This window comes from Protomyctophum parallelum, assembly GCF_964188405.1.
Source record: "Protomyctophum parallelum genome assembly, chromosome: 9".
NCBI lineage: Eukaryota > Metazoa > Chordata > Actinopteri > Myctophiformes > Myctophidae > Protomyctophum > Protomyctophum parallelum.
In genome coordinates this window covers 4351698-4374937 of record NC_139706.1, presented here as the reverse complement: position 1 = coordinate 4374937, position 23240 = coordinate 4351698, and the positions used below count along the sequence as shown (strand labels likewise).

The following is a 23240-nucleotide window of genomic DNA, read 5'->3' as shown; positions in this document are numbered from 1 at the left end:
GTTCGAATCCCCGGACCGGCACGTTAAAATTACCACAGCTGAAGTGCCCTTGAGCAAGGCATTGAACCCCTACTATACCATGAAATGTTCTATGAGCAGGGTGTGGCTGTAAACAAGCATCTCGAGCTTAGTCCACTTCCCTGGGTAAACAAATGAACTTTGCTTTGGTATAATTATTTACCGTTTTAAAATAATTTCATATATCTTTTGTACAGATCATTATTAATTAAATTAATAATCATTGATTATTAATTTATTAATATTGCTAAATGTCTAAATTGTAATTATTATGATTTTATTTATTTTCATAGCGTTTCCGTGACAACAAAGTAGCCAATGGCAACGCGGCGTAAAGAATGGCCCTCCTCGGGGCTATGTGATCGCTGTGTGTCATGTGTTGTGAGCGGACCAGAGCCGACCAGAGCCAGAGTTACGACAACTCCGTTCACTGGCTCTTCTAAAAGGGACAACCGGAAGTTTGCGGAATGCATTGGAGTCTATGGGCTCGCGCGAGTACATGAACCACGTGACTGCCCCCTCAATGTCGTAACTCTGTCTAGTGTCTACTCTAGAGTGTAGAGTAGGAGAGTAGCGACACGCTTTTTGGGGTGCGTTCGGAAATGCGCACCGAGAGCGCACTCGCCTATTAGTTTGCATTGCACAGTGCGCTATCATCGTAGAAACGCGCCCTAGATCTCGTCGCAAAGCGGGTGCCTGCTTCCAAACATTGCTCCTATGGCTGGAACTATCCCATTGAGATAGAATGAGCACTTCCGCATTCCATTGTTACAATGGGAGTCAAAGCTAGTGTCGCCACTCTCTTGCTACACTACAGGCTCTGAGTCTGGAGTCTGGACTGGACCCTCGCAGAAGTAAGCCTGGGACCGATGCTAGGACTGGACTGGAGAGACCGACTGAAGTGACAGACAGACAGGACTCGAGTGTGGGTGAACTTTCAGGTTTAGTCTGTCTGTCTGACTGTCTGTCCTCTCAGAATGAGAAACATGTCGTGCTGTTGTTGACCACCACCACCCACCAAAAACAAAAACAGTCAGTGACTCAGTCAGCATCCATGTCCGAGACACTGATGAGAGAAATGGACGTGAACGTGTCGCTGTGTCTCGGCAAGCCGGGGGGCGACGGAGGAGGACGGCGCGGTGACAGTGACACGGACCGCAGCTTCCTGCTGGTGGACGAACAAGAAAACCTGCAGGTGTGTGAACTAGTAAAAAAAACTAACTTGGCTAACTCCATACTAGCTGGGTGGCTAACGCTCGAGCTCCGAAAACGGCTGATCTATAAGCTCACATTGCTTCGCGCCGCGACGCGCTGTGAGCTTGTAGATCTGCTGGAAAGGAAACAAAACAAAGTCCAGTCCAGTCCACATTTGACTTAAAAGGACACGCTTGTTATTTTGCATTGTGACAGTTGCGTTGTTGGCATAAATAGCAAGCGGGACACACGAAGACGGCATCATTTAAAAGTTTATAACGATAATAACCGAGATATAATGATATCATTACTGTTAAAATGAATAGCCTGCCAAAGCTGTGTGTTAGCAAGCAGTTGATGACTTCCTGTGTGGGCGCTTAATATACACACCCACCATGATTCTGCAACAATTAATAACAGCAATAGCACAGACACGGAATTTATTTAATTATAACTGAGTAACTGACGTTATAGCTGTGTGTCGTTTTGTCTTTGCGTAGGTAGGCTACGCTACTGTTTAATATATAAGAAGGAGTGCAGATTGAAAGACCGATAGGATACCCTGGGGAAATCCCTTATTCCCTTGAGTCATAACAAGAACTAGGACAAGAGGCAACACTGTATAAATTATAAAAGCGGTACAAACAATATGTTTGATTGATTGAAATATTTATTAACAGTTTGCAGAATTACAGTACATTTCAAGCACAAACTGAATACAAAGACTGTTAACTGTGAGTGGACGACCCAATTAAGCATTACACTTGTTTACAACAGGGTCCACCTTGTTCAATTCATCAAAACATTTAGAGACATACAAATAGACACAGTGAAGGGAAAAGGGGGGGGGGGGATTCAGATTTTACAGGGGCCAGTTTCGAATTGCGTCTGTAGGTGCCCTTTGAGAGCGGTTTTGAAGGAGTCAAGGTATTCACATGTCTTAATGACTGTTGGTAGGGCGTTCCACATTTTGGTGGCATAGGAGAGAAACTAATTTAGTCCCTTGTTTGTGCCGAATCTGGGTTGTACATGGTTTGTTGCACTCCCTCTGGTGTTGTGGGTGTGGACTTCGTTTACATTAAGGAAGTATCTAGACAGGTACATGGGTATCTTGGTGGTGTATCGAATCTTGTGGACCAGACCCATTGCAAGATGCTGTACTCTGTCGTCGACCCTAAACCAATTTGTTTTGGGAGGTCTGGAGCCTTGTTTTAAGGGCCTTTGAGGTGCTGTGGTACCAAGAGGTGCATGCATAGTCAAATAAACCTTGTACGAGGTCTCCTGTTAAGGTCTTCTCTTCAAGGTGTTTTTGTTGACCAGTGAGGAGATCCTGTAAAGGAATCTTGTTCTTTGATTTACTTTTTTGATTACGTTGGTGGCCATTTTATCACCGGAAAGATTGGCCTCCAGGATGGAACCTAGGTAGGTAATTTCATCTTTTCGTGTGACAATATTGTCACCCACTCTAACCAAGAAGCCATCTGCCTTGCTGAGATTACTATTTGATCCGAAGAGAATGGATTCACTTTTTCCCAGGTGTAAGGATAATTTATCAGCGAGCCAGGTGCAGATTCTACCGAGTTCAGAGCTGAGGGTCTTTTCAACCTGCAGTTTGTTCCTGTCCGAGACCAGCAGTGCTGAGTCATCTGCGAACAGGAACAAGTTGCAGTCACAAGCTGATGTCATGTCGTTAACATATATTAGGAACAGTAAAGGCCCTAGTATGCTTCCTTGTGGAACGCCACAGCTCACTGGGAGGGGGGGGGGAGACAGTGTTCCGTTCACCTCCACCATCTGTTCTCTCCCCTCCAGGTAGGATTGCATCCAGCTCACTGATGTGCTATCAAAACCAATAGCTTTAAGCTTGTTAACCAGTATGGAGTGGTTCACGGTGTCCAAAGCCTTTTGGAGGTCCAGCATGACCATGCCGCAGTATTTTCCAGCATCCACCTCGTGTTTGATGTGGTCACTCAAATAGAGGAGGCATGTGTCAATCCATGTGGATATCATAGCAACGAGCAATTACGCAACCCCCCTTCTGCCTCGGATTGAAGCATGTTCCATGCCCCCTCCTATAAAAGTTTGTCACAATACTTGAGTAATTGAAATATATGATTCATTATTGATATTTTCAGGGCATGATACTTTTTTTGTAACATTAACTATATCATGACAGAAAACAGCATTTTCTAGTTTTAGTAAGGTATGATGATATAGTTTATTAATACCCTAAACTTTCATGCGCCGATCATCACGGATCGGAGCACCTCTAATAAATGTATTTGTCTGTGGAGGTGGAGGACAACAACTACTGGCACACACGAGCAGACTCCAACTTTTAACTTGTTAACTTTTCATAAATGAATGCTTGATCATACCAGTCAGTTCAGCGACTCAGCGTCACACAAAAATAGCAGATAGAGCTTGTGAATTCGGAACAGTTTTTTGGACATAATGAGGTTTCCACTTTCCACCTGAAAGACGACATCATGACCCTTGATTCAATCGATATGGGAAAGGGACGTTTTATTTTCAGTGTTTTCACACATCTGCTGCAGCAGACGTGTAGACAAGGATGCGGCAAAGACTCCATCCGTATGAGTAGCTCTCTTGTAGGTGAAGAAAGAGAACAATGTGAGCATACATAACTAGTTCCAAAAAGAGGCAGACACGTAACATAATGTAATTTGGAAATGATTGTGTTACATGCAAAATTATGCTGAACAACCAACCACGTTTGTGAGTTTTATGAACATTGCAAGTTGCAACAAAGACAGGCAAGAGGCAACATTATATTATTATATATTCAATCTGAAGATAAAGCACGTAAGTAAGTAAGTACGATGAATGTATCAAGTTAACCCATTTTGACCTGAGATCAGATTCTAAAAATGTCTTCTACATCCTGACAGTTTTCTGAAAAAGCTACTGTATGTTTCTATGTCAGTCGATTTTTCAAAAATAGCAGACATACAAGCTTGTAGCGCTATGAGCGGTGGCGCGCTATGAGCTTGTAGATCTGCTATCTTTCAATAGTTAAAGCGCTAACACCAAAAGGGGTTCCCGCCCTTAAAGAGTAGTGACTGCCTTTGACACTCTCCTGTAAGTGTAACCTCAGCCAAACGTCTGAACACCCCCATCTTCTTCTTCTCTCTCTCTCACTCACTCACTCACACACACACACACACAGAAGCCAGCATGTATTCTATGAAAAAAAATTGCCGGTCTACAAGCTGTACCGTTTCAAAAATCGTTCAAAAGTCCTACTTACCGGTATTTACTTCCCTCCTATCAACCTGTTGTTGTCGTCCCGTCCCCCAGGTGCGTGATGAAGAAGAGTTCCTGCAGGGGCTGGGCTGCGGCCAAGTGGCGGGGGTCAAGGTCCTGTCCATCTTCGGCAACACCGGAGACGGCAAGTCTCACACCCTCAACCACATCCTGTTTGGAGGGCAGAGCGTCTTCTACACATCCAAGTCTCCCAACTCCTGCACCGTGGGCGTCTGGGCTGCTTACGACCCCACCCTCAACCTGGTCGCCCTGGATACCGAAGGCCTGCTGGGGGCTGCAGCCCATCAGAACCAGAGGATGAGGTTGTTGCTCAAGGTAATAATAAAGGCCAGCGGTGGACAGCAGAGCCCTGCATTGGGAGTGGGATCCCACGCACGGGAACTATTCCACTATCTCCGAATGCTGGAGGAACGACACCAAACTACACCTGCCGAAAACAGAAGCTGTCCTCTGTTTGCCAGTTCTGTTTCTGCTCAGCAGCAAGCTATATACTGTAGGCTTCGACTTTACTAAACAATCAAAAAGGTTTATACAGAATAAATAGTAATTTCCCAGCTTTATTTATCTATTCTGTATAAAAAAGATCTTACATCATTTACGACAATTTCGTACTAAAAATGTCTTAAGTCATTAAATTGTAACTTTGGAAAATGTACAGATACCCTACACTTATGCTGGATGTTTACTGTTGAGTGAGAAGAAAACAATGTTGCACATTAAGCTAATCATCTGCGGACCCCCCAGAATTTGGGAACCACTGCTTTAATTCTTGCGAGGTATGATCTCACAGTCTCTGTGCCCGCTCTCTCTCTCAAGGTATGATCTCACAGTCTCTGTGCCCGCTCTCTCTCTCAAGGTATGATCTCACAGTCTCTGTGCCCGCTCTCTCTCTCAAGGTATGATCTCACAGTCTCTGTGCCCGCTCTCTCTCAGGTCCTGGCGGTGTCAGACGTGGTGGTGTACCGCACGCGGGCAGAGAGGCTCCACAACGACATGTTCCAGTTCCTGAGCAACGCGTCGGGTGCCTACCTGAAGCACTTCACCCCGGAGCTGAGGGCCCTGTCCAGCCGCTGTGGCCTGGACGTGCCCCTCTCCTCCCTGGGTCCTGCTGTCATCGTCTTTCAGGAGACCACACACACTCAGCTGCTGGGCGACGGTAGGTGAAAAGCATGCAGTGATGTGATAGTCTGGATGGAATTAGGTTTGCACGATTCTGATTCCCTCTTAACGCTCCAATTCATGAATTTGAATAACGAAACCTCTTAACTCCATGTTCAAACTGTGTTGTTTTTTTTTTTGGTAAATATTAAATGAATGCCCTACTAACCTACTTGATTATTTTAAGCCTAGAATCAAGCCGTTCAGGATCCTAGTGAATCATGACAATAAAACCTTTAATTCTGTATTTCTGTAACTTTTACCAGCTAAAATTAGATGCAGCTAATCAATTTTCATAAGAAAGCCTGAAGAGTGAACATTTCACAGGCAAACCTTCCCTGTCTCCCTCACACTCAAATTGCATTCCCACTAAAATATATGCTCTTTGACTCCTGCTGAAAGTTGCTGTACCTGTCACCGCTCTAACATCTTTTGTGCTCACACTGTGAGTAAAGACGGTTTCACACAAACTCGCCAGGAAAATCGCTCCTTGTTTCCAACACTGTCATTCTTATTTTTGCATTTATTATAGGACAACTTCACCCATTTAAAATCTTCATATAATTGGTCCTCACTATTGCTCCCAGAGGAGGGCCCAAGGTAATAGAAATGTCAGCATCTCTATTCCTGGAAAGTTGACATGCTATAAAGGAAGCCATTGTTAATTTAAATTAACATAATCATATAATCATACAAAAAATGTTTACTCCACTAACCTATGATTCCACACCCCTCCACCTGCCTCCGCACACTGGTTGCAGAGTCCAGAGTGTCCGGCCAGGCCGATACGCTGCTCCAGAAGCGCTTCCATGACCTGGGCATGGGCACGGAGGCCTTCAGCTCAGTGCAGTACGTAGGCACACAGACCATCACCCCCCCGACGGACTACAGCCTGCTGCTGGACGCGGTGAGGCAGCAGGTCAGGAACACCCACACCCGCTCCCCACGCCAGCCCGGGATCGTGTTCCACGCCCTGGAGGTAAGGGAGAGAGGGAGGAAGTGTTGTAGTCTCACTTATCATAATGCTGCATTCACACGGGCAGATGCAAAGATACAGTCTATTTATTTATTATTTATTCATACTCTGATACGCCGCCAGAAACGCCACCAGCCAATCGCGTACTATGATTGCCTGCCTCCGAAGCTATGACACACGCACCGTGGAAGGCCTGATTTCCGCACCGTAGCCAGCCAGCCAGCCACTCTACGACCGCAGCTCGAAGCGACAACAGCTGCTAATGTTATGAGCTAACTGCAAGGACAGTAGGAAAGCCACAACAAAACATTGAACCACGCACAGAACGTCGGAAACAAACGCAAACAATGGCGCGAGGTTGCCACACAGAAACATACACGTTACTAAAATAATAACAATAATAATAATATGGGGGGAAAACGAAACGGAAGACAGCACGCGAAACTCTGCCAACGCCGCCTCCACTGCAACAAGGTTAACTTGTGACAGAGAAACATACGTTACTAAAATAATAACGGAGACAGCGCCTGTTTCATCTGACACATTATGACTGTCATCATTCCTCGTTTTATTCTCCCTCCCCGCTATTTTTAACCCTGTTCTGGCTGACAAAAAATTTGCAGCGTCTTCTTTAAGTCCATTTCCAATGCATATAAATAATGTCTTTTCATATGCCTCGTGTGAACGCAGCATAAAGGTGGTTGCACACTGGGCGCGTTTTTCTGAAAACCGATGGAGAAACGCCGCTAGAAGTCGGAAAGAGTCGGAAATCTCTGCCTAGTGCCTACTGGTTGTCTGGGGACTATTTCGTGTCTGTCGGGTGGAAAATTGGTCCAAAATTGTTACTTTTCAGGATAAAAAATGCAAAAGTAGCAGCTCTACAGATCCACAAGAAGTGGATCTGCTACTCTCTTTTTTAAGTTGTTTTTGGGGCTTTTTCTGCCTTTTATTGATACAGTAGATGGAAACACTAACAGGAAATGGGGAGTGACACGTAGCAAAGGTTGTCGGGATCGGGAGTTGAACCTGCGACACACTGTTAGGCAGCCGTCCGGGCCTGGATCTTCTACTTTTGATGCTTGATGCTTGTGTGACACTGTAGTATGATCACATACTGTAGTGCTTTAATTTACGGAACACAAAAAGTTAAAATATGGAGATAGGTTTATGCCTGACAAACAATGTGCAAGGTAGTTGCTGAAATGTCGGCTTTGGAAATCAGTAATTACATGTCACTGCTCCGGTATGAAGGGCCGACCTTCATACTTTGGATTGGATCTGCAATGTAGGTTTGTTTTATTTATCTAATTGTTACCGCCCAGTTTAAAAAAACGAAACCTGGGACATTGTTCAAAGGCTCTAGTTGAGAGAGGCATTCACAGAGAGATGTGTGTGTCTACTCTACGGCCTCACTGATGTGCTGAGCTCTGCATGCCTCCACTCCTCACTGTCCCATCTACTTTCTCCTCCACCAGGCCCTTAGCGAGCGCTTCTGTGGGGAGATCTCAGAAGAGAGGATGTCTCTGTACTCCTTCTTCCCTGACGAGTACTTCACCTGCTCCTCTGTGTGCCTCAGCTGCAAGTAAGTCAATGACAAGCACGTCCCAAAACAAGCCCAAGTGAAGAATAGTAAATGCTGTTATGACGATACCATTAAGACTCTGTCCTTGTGTAGCCGGCCTGGGTCCAACCTGAGTCCCTTTGCTCCATGTCCTCCCCCCTCTATCTCTCCTATTTCTGTCTCCCACAACTGTCCCTATCAAATCCAGGCTCGAAAATGACCTAAACTAAAAATAAAACAAAACCTAAAAATCTATTTATCTATTTATTTTAACGCAAATCACTTGAATCCAGGCCTGGTTCGATACATCATCTCATCCCATAAACACAGAAACGGGAGAGAAAGTTCTGTCGTCATTATTTTCAAGGCCAGTGAGGGTATTTCTACTGGTGGGTGGGGGGTGCGGTTTGAAACACTACATCTACATTTTTCACGTGCGTAACTTTGTGAAAACCATCCTAGTATGAAGTAATCTTCCAACTCCCACGGTCTCCTCTCTGACCTCTCTCGCTCTCTCTCAATTCAATTCCATTTCAATTCAAAGGGCTTGTATTGGCATGAGAAGACATGTTTTTACATTGCCAAAGCAAAAGTGGAACAATACAAAATAAAACAAAATAATGTAAATGCAATACAAAGGGAGTAGAAATGATGTGCACACAGAGCTCTTACATTGCAACTGGGGGAAATCTAACCATAAAATAATTCTGCATTTACATTTACCGTCAGTAACTTTGGCATATATATATATATATATATATAAAAAAAGAGAAAAACCTTCCAAGGAAGGGACTGCAGGGAACAGAGACGGACAACTAAAAGTGTTTATCCACATAGGAAAGGTTAGCTTGGGATAAGCTTTTGCAAAGTTGTGCACACAAATAGCAGCTGTTTTTCAAAAGTGTTTAAAGGTATATTCAGTGATTTCACTCAAAAAACCTTAGGTTTCGTTTTTGGCTGTGGGACCCAGCCTTTCGTCCAATCAGGATAGAGAGTCAAAAACGAAACCTAAGGTTTTTTGACCCCCAGGGGTTAACTGGGGACAGGGAGGAACTCCTTATATGGTCAGCACACTCTATAGTAGGGAGGATTATCACAACAAAACAAAAAAATAAGTGATATTTGAATTAAGTGAAATCACTGAATATACCTTTAAAGGTAATTGCTCCCTTTGCATGTACACATTTCTACAAATCGTGTAGTAACACTCTCTCCCTCCAGTGTGCGCTGTAAGATGGGAATGAACCATCTGAAAGACGGGGTCCCCCACTTGGCTGATGGACTGTGCCAGTATGCACACCAGTACAACAACAAGGTTCTCATATGCAAGGTGAGACGAGACTAGTACAACCGCGTGGTTCCTGAACTGAGGGGCCTCCGATAATTAGCTTAATGTGCAACATTGTTTTTCCACTCAACGGCAAACGGACCAACATACAGTAAAAGTGCATACAGGCAGGGTATCTGCACTTTTCAAAAGGTACAATTTAATTACTTTTAAGACCTTTTTAATACCAAATTGTTAAATATGATGTAAAGAAGAGTCAAAGAGTGTGAAAAATAGTATTTCACAACATGTTTCTGTGGAACCAAGTCAAACGAAATCTAATCTCTACAATTCCAAGTGCTTGTCAGAGTGGGTGGTCCACAGTTCAAATATGAATATTTTGGGGGTCACGGTAACCCTTGCCGTACAACACCAAAACAATCTCAACCCCGTTTCAGTACTTCAGTAATGAAAGTAACACATTTACTGTTTGTGTGTATGTGTGTGCATGCGTGCGTGCGTGCACTTTCCCAACAGAGATGCTATGAAGGAGGCAGAGAGGTGATTGTTGTGCCCAAGACATCATCTTCCTCTGACAATCCATGGCTAGGACTGGCCAAGTACGCCTGGTCTGGGTAGGTACACACACATGCTCTCTCTCTCTAGGAGTCAGCATGTCTTATATTGAAGCATGTTGCGCAGTGAAATTAGCCGATATACAAGCTTGTAGAATACTGTAAGTGTAAGCTATTTCTGGTTATTTGAAGAATAGAGCATTTGGAGTGGACAAACTATCAATATGTTATTATTGTCAACGGATTTGAGTGAAAATCAACCGATAATTCCCAGTAGGTTAGTTATCAAGCCGATCTTATTGGTCTACTGCACATGCTGGGAGCCTACTGAGGAAACGACAAGCCTCCTCATACCCTAACCTAAACATAAGCGCAAGTACGTAGCAGCATGGTCTCAACTTTAACGCATGTTCGCCAACCTTAATCCGGTCGTTTTGGTCTACTGCCTACTGAGAAACGACAAGCCTCCTCATCCTCTAACCTAAAAATAACTGCAAGCACGTAGCAGCGCGGTCCCAACCTTAATTGTCATTTATCAATGCCAATCGCAGCCAGTAGGCTCCCAGACTACATGCAGTAGGGCGATAAGATCGGCTTGATAAGTAACCTACTGGGAATTATCGGTTGATACCATTCGAAGCGGGTGAATTAGAATCCTCCTTCCCTTCCTGGTAGCTACGTGCTGGAGTGTGCCAGCTGTGGTATCATCTACCGCAGCAGACAGTACTGGTTGGGAAACCAGGACCCTGAGAGTGGCGTGGTGAGACCAGAGGTCAAACATGTCTGGGAGGGGGTGAGTAACTACACACACTCAATCTTGTCTGTATACTGGGTTATACAATTACAACGTAGCCATTTAGCAGATGCTCTTCGTCCAAAGTGACTTACAGTAAGCAAGGTAAACACACACATCAAATGCAGAGAGACAGTGTGGTGCCTCAGCAAAATCAGTCTAAACTAAAGAAGAAAGTTTGATCGAACAATATTCGATCAAACATTTGCTGTACTACCCTACCCTATGTTATACTTCGGCGATTAGAAAATATCCAATCTATAAGCTCGCAACATTCTTGAAAGTTTTTATAAATTGCTACAAAATCCCTACAATATGAACAACTTTGAACAAATATCTTCTCTTCTGAAATGCCACAAAACATTTCAGATGGCTGTGGGGGTCCGTGCACAAAATACATATTATTTTGAGGGTCCTTGGCACAAAAAACTTTGAGAACTAGTACTGATTTAGACGGCATTTGTAGTGTACAAATGAGACAAAAACAATCACGTTTTGTGACCTGATTCGGTAGACATGGGGTACTGAGAAGTGTTCCCTCGGCCCGATCGGCCGTTAGAGACGTTGCCGTGTTGTCAACACAGTTAAAAGATAAAGAACTCTTCTCTAAATAATAGTTTGTTTTATGAATGCAAGGCTCAAAGGTTACAGATAAGGGAACATTCATGACTCCACATACTGTATGGTGGAACAGTTTACTCCTCATCCTGTAGGATTATCATTGCAAGTACATTAGTAATAACTCACACCTCTTTCTACCTCTCTTCATGTCTAGATACTAGATAGACCTTTACTGATCCCGCACAGAACATTCAGTTGTCAATGCCACAGTACAGCAGTACGTAAGAGCCAAAGCACTAAGGTGACGCATGCTAAACGGTAGCTACACAATAATATTAGTCATGAATAAGTGATTCTAAAAAGTGTCTGCGGGTAGCTAGCAACACACTCAGACTACTAAAGGAATACCAGGCACCAGGTTACTACAATAAAAATCTTACCCAATCCGCACTTCTCTATGTACAGTAAAATACAGCATGGGTACTACAATAAAAATCTTGCCCAATCCGCACTTCTCTATGTACAATAAAATACAGCATATCGTCTGTCGGTTGGAAACCAAAACGGTACTTTCCAGGATTCAAATTTAAAATTGCAGATCTACAAGCTCAAAACTATGATCAATTTAGGGTGTTAATTTACGTAAAGAATAAATAAATAATAATAAAAACTATAAGGTGTGTGCGCGACTGCGCGTGCATGTAGCAGTCTAGCAGAGTAGCTCAGCCTGAGGTTCAAAAGACCCTGTTCCAAGGGGATTCCCTCAGTCTTAACCTAATCAGTAGATGTTTTACTGTGTGTTATACTGTTTGGGGTTCTGCCAATGGTAGATAACGGTAAGCACATTGTCCACAGAAACAACGTGCCAGCTGGATGTCTTTGGGCATGACAGTGACTCATATAGGTCACATATAAACACCAGTGCTGGCCGCTCTACACTGTTTGCTCTTTGATTTTTAAATCCTCTTAACCAACTCACACAGCGTCACACGGGCTGGCCCCACTTAACATCTCTGAACTACTATACTGTCCACTTCAAAACCTCTCAGGTCAAAATGTGAGTTCTCTCAGGTCTTCTGACCAAGGCCTTCTGGTTGTCCCTAAGACCAACACTCAAAACTACAGGTGACTGAATCTTTCTGTCACCCTCAGTAGAATGTTTGAAGAAATTAGAAGGTCGTCTGAACCAAGGACGCGTGTTTTCATGACTTTTTTTCCAAGTATAGGAAAGGGGACATGTCTGATAAAATAAATATCAAATATCTAAATGCTGAATCAAGCAACTTGAAAATGGTCTGGGGTCCTCACAAACCCAGGGTAGAAGTACCAAACACGTTGAAATATCCCTTTATTGGTTAATGTCGACCCCTGCTTCACCTCACCCCCCCCCCCCCCCCCCCCCTCCCTCTGCAGTCGGATGCCTTCCTGACAGACCACCAGAACGCGGCACAGAGGGTCCTGGACGGCATGAACTATGTCATCCAGTCCGTGTCAGATTACGGCACGGGACCCACCAAGGCTGTCACCGCCTGGCTCACCGACCAGGTGGCGCCGCCCTACTGGAGACCCAACGTCCAGATCACAGTGAGTGACGCCGCACACACAGGTTGTTTTTTCTTTTTTCAGTGCACACGCAACTACGTTTAAATCAGGCATGACTGTATCTGTAACCCCTACATCTAACTTCTAAATGTCTAATCCTAACCCCAACCTGCATTTTTTAACAATCATAAACCTAACTACCCGTCAGTGGGGAGTGTTGGCTGATGAATTAATAACAACATCCTAATACAGGGGGGTCTAATTAGGACAGGCAATTCCTCCTGTCAAAATATGACCCCCCAGTCAAAAAACACTTTGATTGTAAAAAAGAAATTCAACCATTTCACCACAATATAGTAACACGTGCGCGTGCACACACACACCTTGTGAGACTAATTGACGATTACGTCACCATTACATGCCTAACCTAGGTTATACATAACCTAACTATAACCCTTAAGTCAAGTCCTTCCTAACCATAACAGAAAAGTAAAGTAATCTCTCTGATAATTACACACTAATTAATGTTAGTATTATTGTCTGTCGGGTATAAACTATAAACTGTTACTTTTCAGGATTCAAAAGTAGCAGAAGTAGCAGATCTAGAAGCTCGAAACGCGCCACAATTCGAGCTTGTGGGTCTGCTTTCGTGTGACGCTCTAGTATGATCAAGTAGGGTGTTAATTTACAAAAAACACAAAAGGTTAGAATATGGAGAATAAGATAAGAGGTTTCTGCTTGACAGCATATATCCTCCTACTCCTAGATGTTCTCCTGTTCTTCTACAGTATGTCTCAACCATGCGCACTGCTCTCCCTTCCCCTCTCCTCCTCGCCAGGCGTGCCATGGCTGTCAGAAGGTGTTTGAAGAGGCGGACAGGAAGCATCACTGTCGTTCGTGTGGTGAAGGTTTCTGCCAGCCCTGTTCCACCTACAAGATGCCCGTGCCAGAGAGGGGCTGGGGCAACGCACCCGTCAGGGTGTGTGGGGGCTGCTTTCGCCAGGGAGGACCGGCCGTCACAAACAACCAGGGTGAGGAGACGCCAAATAGGCACGGGGGTGAAATCAGCTCTCAACGGCTTCTGACATACATAGTAGGGGTTGGCCCTTGCATCCAGCAGCCCAACCCAGTAGTCACTTTGAGTAGCACGAAGCCACGGGTGAACGCATGTACTTTATGTCGGACATTAATAACAACTACCCCAAACCCTAACCTCAGTCTTAACCGGCCGTGTATGTTGGACTCCGTCGCACAAAAACCTGCGAGGCGACAGCGCTACTGACTCACAACACATTCTATTGGAGCGATGCGTCTCCGCTCCGGGCTTGTATCTAAACTATACAGCTTTATTAAAATGAGATCATAGAATAAACTAAATGTGAAATACAAGGTTTCTGCCCGACAGCAATGATATGGATGTTAGAAATGGGTGGGAGCCTTTCTTTGGGAAGTTTGTGGGCTTTTTCTTCATATTTTCTTTTTATATAATTTAATTTTATCTGCGGTGTATGCTAGGCTGGCATGGCCAGACTAATATCACTGCGTAGATATTAGTCTGGAATCTCCGTGTGGAACTTGCATTTCCAAAGGGCAAATTTAAACAAGAATGACTCGGTCATGGGGCCTCTGCCTCAGCTCACGGCTTCACGTTGCGGCGTTCAGAGTATGGGTTTAATGCCGTTCAGACTATGGGTTTTATGGGTAAGTCGTGTCCACTACGTGTCCACGTTTGCCAGGTGCTTTTCAAGCACCTGGCAAAACTCCCTCCATATTTGCATACTTTGCCTTGATTGTTCTCGCACTAAATGAGACCAATTTAGCAGATGGCATTTTTGTACTGGTTTCCAGGCTGTGTGTATGCAATTGTGCATGAGGGCATGATGTTCTAATCATGCATACTGTGGAACTGTGTGTCTGTGTGTCAGTGTGTAAGGTGGAGCCTCGTGGCCTGATAGCTCGCAGGGTGACCGAGGTGGCTCAGTCCACTCTAGACATGGTCAGCACAGCTGTGGACTACCCTCTCTGTGAGTATACAGCTCCATCTCACAATTTGTTTTTTTCCTAAATTAACGCCATACTTGATCATTCTACAGCGTTGCATAAAAGTAGCAGATCTACAAGCTCGAAACGTGTCGCGGAGATGTCACGTTTGGAATACCCGCTGCTATAAAACTCGCGCTCTGAAAGCAGTCACAGCCATTTTACCTTTCACCACAAGTGGACTGAAAGTCACAACATAAAAAAGAAAACGCCGACGTATGGAATAACTCCAAGGTCGCAGACTTCCCGAACCGACCGCAGAAAAAGAAAACATCCGAAAGCTGACTAATCGGTTCAAAAAGCTTGAGCATGCTGTAATTCACTATTAGTCGACACTCACAGAAAATGACCTTGTCAGGAATATAATCCCTTCCATTTTTGATTGATTGGATACCTTATTAGTCAGAAATATAAACGCCATGTAGACATGCTAGAAGGATAACGCAAGATTTGTTTCCACTGTGGTCCCATGTATTAATTATAATACATGTCATCAACAAATACAAACACTATGTACATGAGGTGCTCCGATCAGGTTTCTTGAGGGCAATCCTGATCACCGATAGATTTTCTCACGATCAGCTGATACCGATCTTGTGTGTATTGTGTAAGAGGAACATTTTAATATTTCCAAAATTATTATATGTCGATACCACGTCACAACCACGTGTTCCTGTGTGTGTGGGGGGGAAGGGGAGAATGTTTAGGCTTGTCACAAAGATGCAAAACGATATTATACTATAACTATATATATCTGATTGACTTTTATACCACTTAAAATGGTAAAAAGAAAAGATCGCTTTCTCCAAATCACTGATCGAGTCATTTGGAGTGAATATCGGCTGATCACCGATCGGTGGGCGATCGATCGGAGCACATCTAGAGAAAAGGGAAAACACGCGGCAGTGAATGACACCTCCCTTCGAAGGGAATTTCCATTTAGCTCCCCTTGTGGGTTTTTTTCAGACCAATTTGGAAAGAAACCAGTGACTTTTAATCCACATTTTGGTGGCAGAGTAGTTAAATGAGAATTGCCCCATGTTTGTTCAAAACGTCCAATCGTTCCTTTTCATGTGCTTTCAACGACTCTCCCACCAGGTTTCGTGAAGGGTGTGGCGCGGCCGGAGTACTGGGTGCCCGACCAGGACATCGCCCAGTGTCACCAGTGTTCCAAAACCTTCACCCCCGCCATGTCCAAGCACCACTGCCGAGCGTGCGGCCAGGGCGTGTGTGGGCCGTGCTCCACGCACATCAAGCCCGTCCCCTCCCGGGGCTGGGACCACCCGGTCAGGGTGTGCGACGGCTGCCACGCACGCAAGGGCACCTTGTGACGACACACCTCCCCCATTGTGGGTCGTACAGTATACACCTTCTGGACTGGAATACTTAAAATTCAGGGGCACCACACTTTTTAAGGTCCCAGGAAATAATCTTTTGATACTTAAGAAAATAACAGTTTGAGTTGACAAACAAAATGGTCATGTTTTATTGGTTGAGGAACTGTCACGGATGCTGTGACACAAGAACTAGTAGTGCTGAATGAATGAATAAATAAATAAATAAATGGCCACCATCTGGGATGGCACTTCTGGGATGAATTTTCATTCTCCTTGACTGTCCTTTCGCGGTAAAAATGTTAATTGTCTCCAATTATAACCCTGAGAGGAGTACAAATGGGACCAATTTGTATGCTCAGAGTTAAAAATTAACACTAGGAGATTTTACTGTGCAAGAGAAACCGAAAGTAGATCAGCACTGAAAGAAACGGGCAACGATCAATACGACGATGAAGCACTGTTGAACGAACCAGCAGTAAAGGAGCTGCAGAAGAACGCTGCGAGACGGCAGTAAAAACAATATATATATCTAAAGACGGTATATAATATAACTGGACAAGAAGGGAAGGCCGGGTGGAAAAACAATCAACTGAACTTGTGAAAACTTTCCCAAACAAACCCAGTAGGATAGGAGAGGTGAAAGACACTTCTCACAGCCTATAGTATATACACTAAAATACACTTTTATTGACAGATCTCGCATAGTAGCACAGATGTAGTCCTCAACATTGTAGACTGTGCAATCTGAGATGTCTACTCTACCAATACGTCTGGCTACATACATGTTTCATACCAGTTTTAACCCAATAGGCCTACAATACTTTAATGTTTTGTTTTTGTTGCTTTCGCCTTTAATTATTTTTATTTTTTATGGAGGGACAGACAGTAGGCTGACAGGAAATGGGGAGAGAGATGGGGGGGGGGGTGACATGCAGTAAAGGCCGTCAGGATCGGGATTCGAACCCGCGGCACACTGCCAGACTGGATTACCAGCCAAGGCGCCTGGAGCCACAGCCCAGGCAGGCCTACTACAATTCTTGACTAAAACTGCATATATTTTCAAAATAATTTCATAAATTAAAAAAGGGAAGAAAGGGTTGTGAGTAAAAGGTTTAAGTAGTGGTGAAAATAGCAATTCTACAAATCAGCTATGTGATGTCTCCCGGGGAAAGACTTTGGCTTTTGAGCTAAAAGGTGTGGGAACCCCTTATAGCCCATACCCGTATATTGAACTGAAACATCACCAGACGTTTGGCTAGGCAGATCTCTCAGACGGTCTGGCTACGCGAGAACCAGCACAGACCCACTGTTGCAACCCATCATCTCCACATCACGCCGATACCCTCAGATCTCAGTGACAAGTTGACTGACACAGGAAGGTGTCATGTCAACATGTTGCGCTGGGAATTGATTAGTGGTGTGACTTGAACTATTCCCCTTGAGTCGCGACAATGCACTGCATAATATCTTCGCTGTCGGGCAGAAACGTCCTATGTCTATATTCAAACTTTTTATTTTTTATTTTTTGCAAATTTACTTCCGACTTGATGATACTGTATGACAGCGTCATACAAAAGCATTAAAAGTAGCAGATCTGCAAGACCAAAAACGCGTAGTTTTGGACATGAGGTTTCCACCCGACATTGACTATACAGTAAAGGCTTCAGAATGAAGCAAGTGATTGCACAAGCCTAGAAGTAAATGTGTGAGATGATTTATTTCTTATATTTGTATCCCTGTCTTGCCTTGTTTTTTGAGTGATGCCTAACAGCTCCGACTAACAGATATGTCTGTCTGTCCGTCCGTCCCTATGTCCATTTTAGTTTAGTTTAGTTTGTTCCAGTGCCTACAAACTACAAAGGGGTTTTCCAGTTGTTCAGTGGCTGGCATGGAGGAGTGAAAACAAACTATTGCGAATATTAGGGGAGGAAGTAAGTGTGGGTTCCTCAGTGGTGGAAAGTAACTATTTACATTTACTTAAGTAATTTGTTTTGGTATTTGTACTTCTATCCCACTACTATCTGGGGTCCAAATATTTTACTTTTGCCCGCTACATTGTAGATTAACTACTTTGTAGATTTTCATTATTACAAAACATACATTATTATTAACCACTTTACATTACAGCCATTTGAAAACAGTTGATCTACAAGCTCGCAATGTGACTCATTGTGAGCTGCCATTTTCAACAAATTTGTATACATTTGAAAACTTGAAACATTGAACAACTTGAACTATGCATATGAGTATTTTAAATTTTGGTACTTTTAAGTATATTTTGATGCCGATGCCAGTATTTCTATATTGCAGTATTGATACTTAAATTGGTACTAGAACCCGATGGATTTCTGCGTCCTAGACCAGTGGTTCCCAAACCTTTTCATGTCATGGACCCCCAAATTGACACTTTTTGGTGTGAAAAGGTATGCCAGATAAGAGACGATTTTCACAGCTCTAGCAGTGATTCTAAACCCGTTAAATTTCAAGGACCCCCAGTTTGACATACATTAGCCTACGGACCCCCATTTAATGCCTTTTTTCCCCCTCAATGTTAATTAAACTCTTGAGAGTGTACAAATTGAACCAAATGATGTATCACTCTCAGAGTTACAGACCCATAAACTATCATTTAGCTGGGGACCCCCTGGAACTCCCTCAAGGACCCCTGGGGGTCCCCGGACCCCAGTTTGCAAGCCACTGTCCTAGACCACTGATTTAGCATTTTAATCTCTCAAGACAGAATCTGTCGGCACTACTGCCCTAAACATGTAGTGGTGTTAGTAGGAATAAACAAAGAAGGAAGTGGACTAAGAAACAGGAGGAATTTAAGTTAAACGGAGTTGCCCCAGAGGAAAAATAATATATATTTTTTCCTTTTTATTCCCAGATTGTTGATGTTTTGACCCTATTCAAACATTTTAAAAAAATAGCTCACAACATGCGATGCATGGAGCTTGTAGGTCACCAGCTATTTTGAAAACCCGCAATAACTGTTTTATACCCTCAAACTCTGCATTCTAAAACCAGGGACTCTGCCTGGGGTAATTATTATTATTATTATTTTAAAGTCATTAACTAGACACTAGAGGTCCACATGCTCTGGAGCACATATAGTAGTTATGTATTTTTCCTGTCAAGGACACTGCTCTCTTATGGCAGTTTTGATGGAGGGTATAGGAGTCACACTTTTTGATGGCTGGTGGTAGGGCATTCCACAATGTGGTGGCACGAATTAATTCATTCCCATGTCTGTGCCGATCTGGGGGGGGGATGAGATATTGACCTACTGTTCTGTGGTTCACATTCTACAATTCAAGCAAGAGCTCTGCTGAACATGTGTGTGTGTGTCAAAATTGTACTATAAACATCAATGAAAGATTAAAACTATTCTGGGAAAACCATACACCAATATTTAATTTGTCATAATTTATATTGTTCTTCTGTGGGCGAATGGATCATTGGAGATCCCATATAAAATCCTTAAATTTTGTTTTTTTTTCTCTGTGTGAAAGAGGGAGTGTGAGCCTTTCCTGACCAGTCCATCTAGCTGGCCTCCCAAAGAGCCTCACCATCTTACCAGTCGGGCTAAACTGGTCAGTCCAACCAGTTAACTGGCCGACCAACTTGACCAGCAGACTCCTAAGCTGTAGCCTGACTGGGGGGACCAGCCATACCCAGGTGTCAATACTGAAACCAGCAAAACCAACCTGGCCAGTTTGTCCAGCCTGGTAAACCAACTAAAACCATCAACCATCTTGCTGTTCTGTGCCCTCTTTGTTTTGGAAACAGGTCTAATGGATGGTGTGAAATGACATTACCAAGAGAACATTTTACGCTTTCTTATACCTATATTTATTCAGGAAGGTCAGTTGAGAGTGAGACAAGCTCTCTTTTCCAATGGCTTTCCAAACTCTGACAAATGCTTGCATTGATAATGACATGTAGTAGCCTATATGCCCCCGCTCCAAATTGCACTTTATTAGAAACAAATTGAAATCAATCTATTATCAGACATGTGATCTGTGACACTGACATACATTTCATGTTGATACATGTCAGTCAGGGCAGCTAGGCTGCAATCTGGGAATAGGTCGTTGATAAGACCACTGATGTGTAAGAGTTGTGTAATTGTAGTGACACTGTTTTTACACAAGAGGGCGCTAGAGAAGAATAAATGTGTCGTCTTCCTCCTCAGAGCAGGTCCATCAGCTTTTCTGCTGCAGTTGATTTGAATAGGCTAGGCTAGAGCAGTGCTTCTCAAACGTGTTTGTGCCGCATGGACCCCCTAACTGATACATAAGCCAACGTATAAGATTTGGATAAAGGGGTTCAAAAGATTGTGATGCTGTATTAATACATTTGGCTGGAGACCCCCCCCCCCCCCCCCAGGAACGACCCCTCAAGGACCCGGCCCTGGGGGTACGTCCCAGCCAGGACCCCACTTTGAGAACTACTAGGCTGGAGACAGTGTTCTGATTTGAAAATGTCTTTCTTTTAATCCAGATTGCCAATGTTCAGATCATGAAGCATGAAAGGTTCTAGGCTTCTATAGCCGACAGATGTGGACCAAAGGGTGTCAGGTTTGATGCCCTGCCCAATGGACCAGTGCATGGGTCTTCAACAGAGGGTTTGATGCCCTGCCCAATGGACCAGTGCATGGGTCTTCAACAGAGGGACAGAGTGTCCTCAAAATTACGACAGGGGCGACCCACCACATCTTTGTATGAAAGGATACAGTACACATTCAAATTAATCCAAAATATTAAATGAATAGAAAATATTTGTAAAAGAAATTTAAAAAAAAAAGTTAATTTACACACTGATGATAGTGTTGTCAAACAACGCTATGAAGCTATATGTAATCTATGAAAATGTTGGATCTGCAACACAATTGCAATTGGTAATGGTATACAATATAGTGTGGCTTCATCTCTCTCTCAGCTAAAGGTCCTTGGCCTAAAAAAAATAATACGTTGAAGACCCCTGTAGGCTACTAGTGGCTTCTTCCACAGAAGAATGAAAGAAAGAAAGAAAAAAGCGATGGATGCTTATCTTATCAAAGCTGTAATTATGTGGAGCTTTATGAAACCACAGCAGAATTTAAGCCTTTTTTTATCGGTAATCCATGCTGGCTTAGCACATGAATCACATGTAAAGCCAGCAGAGGACATGACGGCCGTTGCACACACTGACACACACACACACACACACACACACACACACACACACACACAGTGAAGATAGATATCACCACTCATATTGCATCATCATTATGTACATTAGGAGCTTTGTGTATGTTTACATAAGCTTGGGAAATCCCTATGATGACATTGCATTGAGACGGCTTTTACTCATGTTGGCATAAAGCATACAGTCCATGCAATAAGGCCTAGGATAACGTATGTACTGTATATCTGTATGAGTCTGAAGGTGATGATCATGGAACCTTGCAGTCAGTCAGAGAAATGCGTGTGTAAAGTTAACCAGGGGTCTTTAATATAGGGATGTCCCGATACCTCAATTTCTGTGTTAGCCAATACCGATTCTGAATACCTGCAGTGTCGTGATCTCATGTTGTGTTTTAAGCTATCTAGCTATATATCTCGTGTTGTGTTTATAGAAGACTCCTCCTCACTCAAATGTGCACAGTTTGGGCAACTCCAAAGCAAACTTCACATGTCCCAACATTTTATTTACCTGCCATAGTGTCAACCACTTAGGCTACTCCTGTGTCAACCACTAAAACACCTAGACCTAGAATGCCTGTGATCATTTAATTATACTTCGTAAATGTTCATGTATCTCAGGCATAGATGGCTTGCACCGGGTCCTGGTCGAATTGAAAATGTGGGGGCTTGTTGAAGCTCCTCAAGACTTTCATAAAGAGATGATCCTTCTGCAGGTATACCAAATGCAATTTGGCATACAATTTGTATACAATCCATGTTATCACATCTGGTTTGCATCACATGTATACTATGCTTCTATGTTCTACACTACAGGATGACTTTAATCTTCATCACATGTATGCTTCTATGTTCTACACTACAGGATGACTTTAATCTTCATCACAGGTATACTATGCTTCTATGTTCTACACTACAGGATGACTTTAATCTTCTCTACCATGAGAAAAGCATGGCAGCACGTGGCAATCTTGCGTTTGGCCACAGGTCCCTGAAAAAGGAGGTGAAGAAGAACTTCCAACATGCTGCAGACATGATGGTGGTAAGATGATTATACAAAATAACAAACTTTATACTGTATTATATCAGCTGGTTTTAGTAATTCATAACTCTTTAATTTTCAGTTTAGTTGTTCAGCATACATCACTGCCTGTGCAGCCAACTTCCTGGGCATTGCACGGGCAGATGATGTCCCAGGATTTAACCTGGCTGCTGACAAACTCCAGTGGCTCTATGACCTGGCAGAGAGAGTCGTTGAATTCTCCTGGTTGCCTCCTAAACAGGAGGAGATCGACATGGTGGCCACAATTGCCCAACAGGATGATGGTAGCCAAAAGAAATATCCTTTCTGTCATTGCAAGGAAGGTAAAGAAATGTTAACACCAAAAGTGCAATTGTGGGTGGTCAAATCATTGTTCAATAAACTGCACAGTGTACCATTTGGAGGCTCTTTTACATTGTTGTTGAAGTAGTAGTTGCACTTTGTTCTACATGGACATTGCTCACACATGGTGAAGATAAAGGCTAAAAATAAATAGTATACTAAAGACCGCAACTTCAGATGGGAGACAAGTTGTTTGTGATTCACCAAGCCTGTTATGTTTCCTCAACAGAAAAAGGTGGAGAAATGCTACTGTGCTCCAACTATGACTGTCCTCAGATGTGGACCCACTTGGCCTGTACCAAGCTTCCATCTGCGCCAAAAGGGGATTGGTACTGTAGTCCCATCTGTGAGGACAGTTGT

The 23240-nt window shown here is 43.5% G+C and overlaps 1 protein-coding gene across 1 annotated transcript; it reads left to right on the top strand.

The window, feature by feature from the left end:
- Nucleotides 1-664: 664 nt before the first annotated feature.
- On the top strand, nt 665-17199 carry LOC310864258 (zinc finger FYVE domain-containing protein 1). The gene is made up of 12 exons (XM_083772879.1): nt 665-1213; nt 4534-4815; nt 5434-5656; nt 6420-6637; nt 8110-8216; nt 9417-9525; nt 10000-10097; nt 10713-10830; nt 12805-12975; nt 13772-13964; nt 14859-14957; nt 16072-17199. Exons 1-12 carry the CDS (start codon nt 1073-1075, stop codon nt 16302-16304), a joined length of 1992 nt encoding a protein of 663 aa, XP_083629005.1. The 5' UTR covers nt 665-1072; the 3' UTR covers nt 16305-17199.
- Nucleotides 17200-23240: the final 6041 nt, after the last annotated feature.